This window comes from Sorex araneus, chromosome 4 (assembly GCF_027595985.1).
Source record: "Sorex araneus isolate mSorAra2 chromosome 4, mSorAra2.pri, whole genome shotgun sequence".
Lineage (NCBI taxonomy): Eukaryota > Metazoa > Chordata > Mammalia > Eulipotyphla > Soricidae > Sorex > Sorex araneus.
The window spans coordinates 204,875,530-204,885,617 of NC_073305.1; the positions used below are offsets into that span (position 1 = coordinate 204,875,530).

At 56.4% G+C, this 10,088-nt stretch overlaps 1 protein-coding gene across 1 annotated transcript; it reads right to left on the reverse strand.

Annotated features, from left to right (window-relative positions):
- Positions 1 to 1,647: 1,647 nt before the first annotated feature.
- ORAI3 (ORAI calcium release-activated calcium modulator 3) lies at positions 1,648 to 10,069 on the reverse strand. The gene is made up of 2 exons (XM_004615891.2): positions 8,081 to 10,069; positions 1,648 to 3,469 (listed from the first exon to the last, which is right to left on the reverse strand). The coding sequence occupies exons 1-2, from the start codon at positions 8,306 to 8,308 to the stop codon at positions 2,822 to 2,824; spliced, it is 876 nt and encodes a 291-aa protein (XP_004615948.1). The 5' UTR covers positions 8,309 to 10,069; the 3' UTR covers positions 1,648 to 2,821.
- Positions 10,070 to 10,088: the final 19 nt, after the last annotated feature.

The window sequence follows — 10,088 nt, forward strand, 5'->3', positions numbered from 1 at the left end:
CTTGGCCGCTAGAGGGCAGCAACGGCCCGAGGGCGCTAGTGACCCGGGGCCTTACCTTTTTCTCTGGCTTGAGCGCCCGACAGGTTGGTCGCCAGGTGCCAGCACGCCCAGGAGAACCTCTGGCCTAGGCCGAAGTTCCAGGTTCTCTACATCAAGCCTTTGATGGGGGACTTTGGGCAAGTCGTTGGCCGCTCAAAACTTGAGCTGCTTTCTTTGAAAAGTTCATTCTCACAGGACTATTACAGAATCAGAACAGTGAAGGGAAACTCTCTAGGGGCCTGGTCCCTGGAAATTAACAAACAGGAAAGGGCAGCTCGGCAGAGGTCTCATAATGAAATAATTGAGCAGCATTAACATTTATGAGGCCTAGCTGAGAGATAGGGCAGCAGGGAAGGCGCCGGTCTTGCACAAACTGATTGGTTCAATCCCCAGTATCCCCTATCTTCCCCAGAGTACCACCAAAAGTGATTCCTGTTTGTATGTTGGTAATCCCTTATCCAAGGGCTTACTGGCTCCAGGGGGAAATACAACAATCTCCATACACTTTCCTCTAAGGAAACTTTTCTGGATCATTTTTAGCAGATTATTCACAACAAGCAATCAATGTCACTGTCATCCTGTTGCTCATCGATTTGCTCGAGTGGGCACCAGTAACATCTCCCTTGTGAGACTTGTTGTTACTGATTTTGGCATATCGAATATGCCACGGGGAGCTTGCCAGGCTCTACCGTGCAGGCGAGATACTCTCGGTAGCTTGCCGGGCTCTCCAAGAGGGATGGAGGAATGGAACCTGGGTCAGCTGCGTGCAAGGCAAATGTCCTACCGCCGTGCTATCGCTCCAGCCCACAACAAGCAATACAGAATAAATTATTTTGGGGGTCAGGGTGGAAACATTCAAAATGTGGTGGTGTTGGTGTTGGAATATTAAATGTAACATTATTGTGAACAACTTTTAAAAATAAAATGATCCCTGAGCAGAGCCATGAGTAAGCCCTGAGCACGACTGGGTGTGGCCCAAAGACCAAAGAATTCATGAGACAATTATAAATTTATGGAAGCATGGTGCTTATACTGGATTCCTTTCTCTTGTCCCAGGTGAAAGGTCCTCCTTTCTCACACCAGACAAATGTGATGGTACAGGTAATCCAAGATATGTGATCTGAAGCAAGATTCAAACCTTTTGGAATCCCGCTTTATCTTAAATAGAAACTACCAAGACTTGTTTGGGGGTGGTTGTGAGGATTAAATTATAATCAGTGTAACTGATTGGTCTCAAGAAATAAATGGAAAGGCGGGTAGCTCAATGGGCTGAGTGCAGGGTTCGCATACAGAGGCCTCGGTTTGATCCCCAGCACCGCATATGGTTCCCCAAGTACTACCAGGAGCAACTCCTGAGCATAGAGTGGGAGTAGCCCCTCAGCGCTGTCCAGTGTGGCGCCCAAACAAAACAAAAACAGAAAGAAACATCCCCAGGGGAAGAGAGATTTCTGGCATGACAGCAAGAGTACCAAGGCCTTGGAATAACTTTCCACTTTCCGAAGCAACCTATCTGCACCAGGGGATCAGACGGGAGCCCCACTCATCCCTGTCCCCAGACGACACGCTTCCACTGGCCTCGTGTGGGAACAAGTCACCTCATCTCCGGGAAACCACTTTACCCCATTCACAGCCACAGGGACATCTGTGAAACACATTTTATTATACAAAATGATGCATCAAAAACGCCGTGTTAGGGGGCTGGAGCGATAGCACAGCGGGTAGGGCGTTTGCCTTGCACGCAGCCAACCCAGGTTCGATCCCCAGCATCCCATATGGTCCCCCGAGCACCATCAGGAGCAATTCCTGAGTGCAGAGCCAGGAGTGTCCCCTGTGCATCACTGGGTGTGACCCAAAAAGAAAAAAACCAATGCAGTGTTAGAATATCGGTGTTCCAAGGGCTAGGGACTGAGTCTTCTCAAAACCGTTTCTGGGCCATAGAGATACTACAAGGGTGGGGCACTTGCCCCTTACTGTACGCAGTATCCCTGGCACTGCATTTGGTCCCCCAGCCCCACCGGGAGTGATCCTTAAGCTCAGAGTTCAGGAGTAAGCCCTGGGCTGGGCAGAGCCAGGTGTGGCCAAAAAAAAATAAAATAAAAAAAAACTTTTTCCAAACCATGCTAGGAGATCGGCTGGGTACACAGAACCCTCTCCTCTCCAGCATTGGTCCTGGAGTGAGAAACAGAAGCATAAATATGGGTGTCGGGTGTGGGGGCAAGCATTTGAACTCCCCGAAATAGGGAGACTCCTAGGAAAGGTTGACCCTCTGCCTGGGATACACCCAGATTTGGCACATCCAAATCCCTCTTGCTGGAACTGAAGCAAGAGGGGGGACCCAATTAAAATTTGGGAGCGAGGAAAAGTTTCTCACGATTAAATAGATTCTGCAAAGATCAAGCAAAAAATGGACATCATCTAGGCATAGAATCTTTGACTCCTCCTGGGTAGGGGTGCGTGGCCCAGAGTCAGCACCCACGTTGACAGGGTCTCCGAGCGTTACCTCTACACACTTCAGGAGCTTCAGACCTTTGCTTCTTCCAGCGCAGGCACGCAGTAGAACTTACAAAACCCAAGGAGAGAAATCTCTGGGAGTGTGGGTGCTGCCCCGAGCCTGGGCGCAGGGCCTGGAACGGGAATCTGTGCCCGAGAACCGCCGCTCCTCCGGGTGGCTCCGGGCAGGGCAGCTTCTGGCCAGCCCCAGAGCGGGGCAGTGTTTGCAGCAGCAGCAGCAGCAGCAGCAGCGAACACCAGCCTCACACCTCGTGCAGTTCCCCCTGCAGCCTCACACAGCCTGCAGTTCTCCCTGCAGGCGGCTCAGCTCCTCCAGCTCCTGTTTGTGGCGGTCCGTTTTATGCGCCACCAAGGAGCGATAGAAATGCAGGGCGAAGGCCACAAACACAAGCCCCACAGGTACCATGATGGCGGTGGAGGCCATGGCCGCCTGCCAGCCCGGCCCGTGGCCCCCACCATCTCCACATACCCTCGGGGGCGGGCAGCCCCTAGGCAGCTCAGACGGGGCCACAGATGGCTTCGAAGCTGGGCTGAGGGAGGGGGCCAACGGGGGCAGAGTCCCAGGCACCTGGGAGGCAGGCACCACCACGGGGGCCGGGGTGCCTACGGGGGCCCCGATGGGCACGAACTTGACCCAGCCAACCAGCACAACTTCGGCCAGGAAGAGGAAGGTGCCCAAGGCCGTGGAGAAGCCCCAGGCCAGCTCCACGTAGCGGTGGAGTCTCTGGTGTGGAGACTGGTGGACAGAGTTGAGGTTGTGGATGTTGCTAACGGCTTCAATGTGGGGCAGCAGACACGTGGAGACCATGAGTGCAAAGAGGTGCACGGCCACGAGCACGGTGGTGCAGGCACTGAAGGCCACCAGCAGGCCCGGCGGGTATTCATAGTTGCTCTCCAGCTGGACCTCCACCATGGCCACCTGTGGGGACACAAGTTCGTGGATTGAGTCCCTACGGCTTCAAAAGGGAACAGGTGGCAAAAAAGTATCTTTTGCCCATTGGCATCCTTCAGGGTAACCCCTGGGCCCAGAACGGTGCCTGGCGTAAGGTGGTACATCATCTTTGCTTGGTGGGGGGAGGGGGCGGTGTGCAGTCAGGGCAAGGCGGTCTGGTTTGGGCTCTCAGTTTCCCACCTCCCTGAGATGGCCTGGTTCTGACAATGTCGCCTGTCAGTGGGGTCGAAGAGCACATAATCCAGGCGGGGACATAGCTCAAAGGGTGCAGTGCATGCTCTGCATGAAGCTCCAAATTCGATCCCCGGCATCACCTGACACTTGATCCCATGTCACCCCCACCGACTGGGCATAGCCCTTGTGGTACTCAAGTAATACTGGGTTGCCTCCTTTATTTTTTGCTTTTTGGGTCACACCCAGCGATGCAGAGGGATTACTCCCGACTCTGCACTCAGGGATTACTCCTGGCAGTGTTCAGGGGACCACAGGGAATGCCGGGGGATCGAACCCGGATTGGCTGCATGCAAGGCAAACGCCCTACCCACCAGCCTTTCCTTTATTTTTTTGGTTTTGGGGCTACATCCCATGGTGCTCAGAGCTTCACTCTTGGCTCCGCCCTCAGGGATCACTCCTGGTGGTTTGGAGGGACCATATGGGGTGCCAGGGATCAAACCTGGACGGCCGTGTGCAAGGCAAGCACCCTACCCATGTACTATCCCTCCAGCCTTTCCTTTATTTTTTTGGTTTTGGGGCTACATCCCATGGTGCTCAGAGCTTTACTCTTGGCTCTGCACTCAGGAATCACTCCTGGTGGCTTGGAGGGACTATATGGGGTGCCAGGGATCAAACCCTGGTCAGCCATGTGCAAGGCTAGTGCTCTGCCCACTGTACTATTTCTCCAGCCCTCTGAGCGTTTTTCTTTTTTTTCTTTCAAAGCACATTCTGAAATGAAGGTTCCTTTTCAGTTCTACAAGCTGTAAAGTCCTTTTTGGTTTTGTTTTTTTAAGGTTTGGGGGCCACACTCCTCAATGCTCAGGGCTTACTCCGGGCTCTGCCCTCAGGGATGAATCCTAGCAGGCTCGGAGGGCCACATGAGGTGCCTGGGATCAAACCCAGGTCAGCTGCGTAAAGGCAAGTGGATGATCTCTCCAGCCCCAACTTATGCAATTTTGACTTTTATTGCTAGGCCTCAATGTCCCTCATTTGAAGAACAGGAAACTTAGGTTCCAGAACAATAGCACAGCGGGTAGGGCACTTGCCTTGAATGCAGCCAACCCCAGATTCCATCCCTGGCATCCTGTTTGGCTCCCAAGCGTCACCAATCCCTGAGCATCACTGGGTGTGGCCCAAAAACAAAGTAAGTGGGGGGTGGGGGGCTTGTTTTAAAACAGCACCTACCTGCCCTACAGAGTGGTGAAAATGGAAGGAGATAACATAAACATAATAAGCAGTAGGTGTCTGCCTTTGTTAAAGTTAACACTAAAAGCAAAGGATAGTTTGCAAATTGCACAAAGCTGAACCTAAGCCAGCTTGCAGACAGATTTTGCTTGGCTCAGACAATGTTATTTATTTACATTTGTTTATTTTGGCTTGGGGGCCACGCCCAGAGATGCCGGGGTCTACTCCTATTCCTATCATGGAGCTTGGAGGTCACTCCTGGAGGAACTCTGGGGACAACACCATGCCTGGTTGTGCTGGTCCCAAGTTGTCAACTTTTAAAACTCATGACATTGTATATAAATGAGGCCAGAGTGATAGTACAGCGGACGGGGCGCTTGTCTTGCATGTGGTCAACCTAGATTCTATCCCCAGGAATTCAATATGGTCCCCCAAGCACTGCCAGGACTAATTCCTGAACACAGAGCCAGGAGTAACTCCTGAGTGTCACCAGGTATGACCCAAAAAGAAAAAAAATTGAGATTGTGGGGCTGGAGAGATAGCACAGCGGGTAGGGCGTTTGCCTTGCACGCGGCCGACCCGGGTTCAAATCCCAGCATCCCATATGGTCCCCTGAGCACCGCCAGGAGTAATTCCGGAGTGCAGAGCCAGGACTAACCCCTGTGCATCGCCAGGTGCCAGGTGTGACCCAAAAAGCAAAAAAAAAAAAAAAAAAAAAAAAAAAAATTGAGATTGTATGCAAATACCCCAACTCTCCTGCCTGGTCTTTGCAAGCATCTCAGTTACTGTATAATTTAAGGTGCATATAAATTTGGACTCTAGAACAAGTCTGAGTCAATATTCTGTCACTTCCTTGCTGTGGGTTCATAGCATGTTTTTTAGCATCAGTTTTCTCAGCTGCAAAAGAGCCACAGCTGCAGTGTAATAGCCAGATGAGGCGCCCTGGGCTGGAGAGATAGCACAGCGGGTAGGGCATTTGCCTTGCATGCAGCCGACCCAGATTCGATTCCCAGCATCCCATATGGTCCCCTGGTCCCCTGAGGACCACCAGGGGTTACTACTGAGTGCTGAGCCAGGAGTAACCCCTGTGCATCGCCAGGTGTGACCCCAAAAAAAGCAAAAAAAAAAAAAAAAAAAAAGATGAGGCACCCAAAAGCCCCAAGCACAGGGCTGATGAGACAGTACTGCAGAGACATCTCCTGCATTGCACATGGTTGACCTGGGTTTGGTTCAATCTCCAGCACCCCATACGGTCTCCCAAGACCAGAGCCATGAGCTCTGAGCAGCCCCAGGTATGCCCCTTCCTGCCCCCTCTCTCAAAGCCCTATGCACAGTGGCTAATCAATACTATTCCTAGACTATTATTATCAGAGACAATGCTATTATTAGAGACTAATCAATACTATTTGCATGATATTTTAATCCAGGCCACCTGGATCCTAGAGTTTGGCTCTTTCACGATGGCCAGGCATGGCTTATTCTGCAGGACCCACTGGACGGCTATGGCGCCTGCAGGGTGGTGCTAGGAGCCAGGCCGAGCGTTTTGGTAAACTGGGCCAGGTGTCAGCGGGCGTCTTCCAGACAGGCCTAGTCCTCACCCCACTTCTCCCAGTGCCTGACCCTGCCTTGCTAACCCAGTAGGAGCGGGGCCAGAATCCACTGCTCTGAACTCTGGATCCTGCAGAGAAGGTGCTGGCCCTTAAGCTGTCACCCTAGCAACAAGCAAGACTAGCAGCAAGTCGGATTGTCCCCCGGGGAACCGACTGGACCATAGGGCAGCGCAGAGCGGGGAACTGCCTTCAGACAGCTACCATGTCCCTTTTCTCAGCAGTCTGTCCTGCAGGAAGGGAATCAGCCTGTCTCCAACGACACCCTGTCAAGAGGCCAGGCTGACAGAAAACCCAGGCCGGCGATGCTGGCTCTACACTTCCCCCCTCACCTGCACACACAGAGGCTGTGGAACTGAGAGCTAACACAGATCACCCGATTTTACGGCCCCTCTAATCTGGAAATCTCCCCTGCGCGCAGTTCCTGAGCGCTGCTTCCAGCCCGCTTCCTTCCTCCTGCCACGATGGAGAAACCCCGGCTGCACGTTCACTCTGTGCCCTTCATCTCAGCGGCAGCCCCCATCCCCCCAGCCTCCACGCCTGTGCAGCCAACAGGTCCATTTGCGCCCGAGCCCGCGGATACGAGTTCTGTTCTGACTTGCTCTGACCTAGGTTTTTTTTTAGCCTAAGATCTCCTTTCTTCCTACTTTTTTTTTCCTTTTGGTTTTTGGGCCATACCCAGCAATGCACAGGGCTGACTCCTGGCTCTGCATTCAGGGATCATATCTGGCGGGCTCGGGGGACACTTTGCGATGCTGGGATCAACCCCGAGTGGCCCAAGTGCCTTCCCCACTGTACTACTGCTCTGGCCTCACGAGGGTCCCCCTTTAGAAGAAAATTACTCAGGCCCTTCTGGAAATCTACCTTCTCCAAGCAAACACCCAGGAAGCACCCCCTCCACTGCACCCCCACATCTCTCCAGTGCCCCCAGGTGGGATCACCACCACTCTGGGAAACACTGGTCTAGGGTTTGAGGACAAAACCACAGTTTGCCCAGGGTCAGTGTGTGGCAGTCCACCAGGTGTGCATGGGTGGGAGCTCGTCCAGGGTCACGGTGCTGGCCACAGCAGGAAGGAACTAGAATCTGTGTCTGCAAGCCCTCATCTGGGGAGGGGGGGGCTTGTCCTACTTCCCGCCGAGGCTCCGCACCTGCAGGTCTGCCAACCGGTGACCGCACATCTCCCCAGGCTCCTTCCAAAGCTTCCCGGGGTGCAGGCGCGCGGGAGCAGTGCCCCTTCTTCCCCTTGGGGGACCCCTTGACCTGTTTACCCTCCTGACTGCCCCCCCAAACTGTCTTTGAGCCTCTCGTGGGTTCACTTCTGGGGACTACGCTTTCAGGCTGTCCCCATCCTTGCAGATGCCACCCTTCTGGTCACTTACCTGCTCCCGCACGTGTTTCCTGCTACTTCCCCCCAGGTCTGCGCACAGACATACCACAAAGGAGGAAGCACAGTGGGGAAGCTGCTTTGCACCTTCCTGTGCCGCCAAGAACCCCGTCCTCCCCTGCCCGCCCTGGGTCCGGACTCAGTTTCCCCACGGGGCCTCCCCCACCGGGGACCCTCGCCTCCCTCACCATGGCGAAGCCCGACAGCAAGGCGGATGTGCGGCTGGAGGCCTTGAGCTTGGCCCGGCTGAGGTAGAGGCGGCGCCAGCTGAGCGCCCGCAGCGAGTGCTGACTGGCCCCCATGAGGTCCAGGTAGCCGCGGTGCACGAAGTCCCGGTAGGTGGCCGAGCCCGCGGGGCTCTCGGCCTCGGGGTTCAGGGGGGCCTGCTCGCCCGCGTCCCCCTCGCCGCTCTTCATCCTGGGGGCTGCAGCACCGGGCGGGCTGGGCGCTCACGGAGGGGCTGCGCGGGCTCGGGGGCCCCAGCAGGGCCCGGGCCGGGGCGGGGCGGGCCCCATCGCCCCGCGGGCCGAGCGAGGATGCGGGCGCGGGCGGCCAGGAGGCGGCGGCCCGGCGGGCAGGAAGAGCCGGCGTCGGCGGGAGCCCTCGGGCTGCAGCGGGACAGCAGCGGCCGAAACAGGAACTGGGGCGGAGGCGGAGCCCCGGCGGCCACATGATGGGGTGGAGTCGGGGGTACCGGGAGCCGGCGGCACGAGTCCCCGGGGACCCCAGGATTCCAGTCTCCGAGATCAGGGTCGGTGCCCAGCCGGCCGGGGCCTGGACACTCCCGGAAGAGCAGACTCCCCAAAACTTGAGTTCAAGTCCGGGAAGGCGAGCCCCACCGTCGGCAGGGGCGCAGCGGGGGCCCGATGCTCAGATGCGGGACATCCAGGGTGAACCCGGCAGACAGGCCCCTCCTTCGAGAGTCCCATGGGCGTGGGGACACACTGTTGACTCCCGTCCACTCCCAGACCCCCACGCCGGAGACAGACACACGAACTCGGCGGCCCCAGCTGGAAGATTTTGAGTTTTATAGCAAACCGTATTGTACAGACCCGGGGCCCAGGGGCCCAGCCCGGCTGGGTCCCCCTCTGGTCCCTCGCCGGGCTGCCTCCTCCCCCTCCCCCAAGCGGTCCCATCCTCAAACCTTTCGCGACCCCCAGGATCCCCTCCCTCTGGCCTTTGGTCCGCCCAGTCCCTCCCCCCACCCGCGCACCTCCCGGTTACCTGAGGTATGTGGATAGATCCCCCCTCCCCTACATGGTACAACCCGGCTCCCCCTCGGAGGCCCGGGCCAGGGGGCGGGACCTGGCCCGACCCCGCCCCCGGCCACTAAGCTCCGCCCCGCACTGGAGGAAGGGGCCGGGGAGGGCCAAGAGCCTGTTACTAAGTTCCCATGGCAACTAAGAGGGGCCATTTCCAGCCTTAAACTGGCTTTGGGAGGTGTCCATTGGCTGCTATTTCCATGGCAACCAGGAGTGGCAGTTCCCTGGGCAAATGGGATACAAGTTTCCATGACGATGAAAGCGTGGAAAGAGCCAAGTTGGAGTGCCCTCTTCCCCATCACTGGGCTGGCACCCCACCCCACCCCCCCACCCCAAGTCAGGAGGGCTGGAGCTGCTCAATACAGTAAAACAACAGCGAGCCTGGGGTGGCCCAGTCCAAACTGGGTGGCCACCAGTCCAGTCTCAGTCCAATCTGGTCCTGTCCCCTCACACTCCGGCTCCCTCAGGTCCGAGGTTCCCCCAGTTCAAGTAACACTTCAGTACAGATGAATGTTCAAGTATTGTGCGGGGAGGCAGATAGGGGGCTGGGGTACCCCTCACTACTCCCCTGGGCCGCGCTAAACGCGGGGAGGCCTGTGGCCCCACCCCTAGCAATAGCTGCCATTGTCAGTGACGTTCAAGGAGTCAGGGTTGGGGGGAAGGAACTGGAATCTGGGGAGAGAGGAAGGAGAGGGCTGACCCCGAGGGGCCCCTCTACCCCCATGCCTGCTCTTGTCCCAGCCCCCACTCAGCCCTGGCTTTTCCCCGCCGTCCCCAAGTCCCCCAGCTCTGACAACTGGATCCCCAACTGCTCCTCTTCTTTCCTCTTGTGGCCCCCCCCCCAATCCAAGTAAGTAGCCTCTGTTCCCTGAACCCTTGGTGGTCTGCTTTCAGCCCCTCCCCCAGCCCCTCCTCCACCTCCCCCAGCCCCCTG

Excerpts from the sequence above, each read along its gene's own strand:
- ORAI3 (XM_004615891.2), bottom strand. The coding sequence starts at position 8,308 with ATGAAGAGCGGCGAGGGGGACGCGGGCGAGCAGGCCCCCCTGAACCCC. Across the intron at positions 3,470-8,080 it reads TGCTGTCGGGCTTCGCCATG|GTGGCCATGGTGGAGGTCCA; the intron begins GTGAGGGAGGCG and ends GTGTCCCCACAG.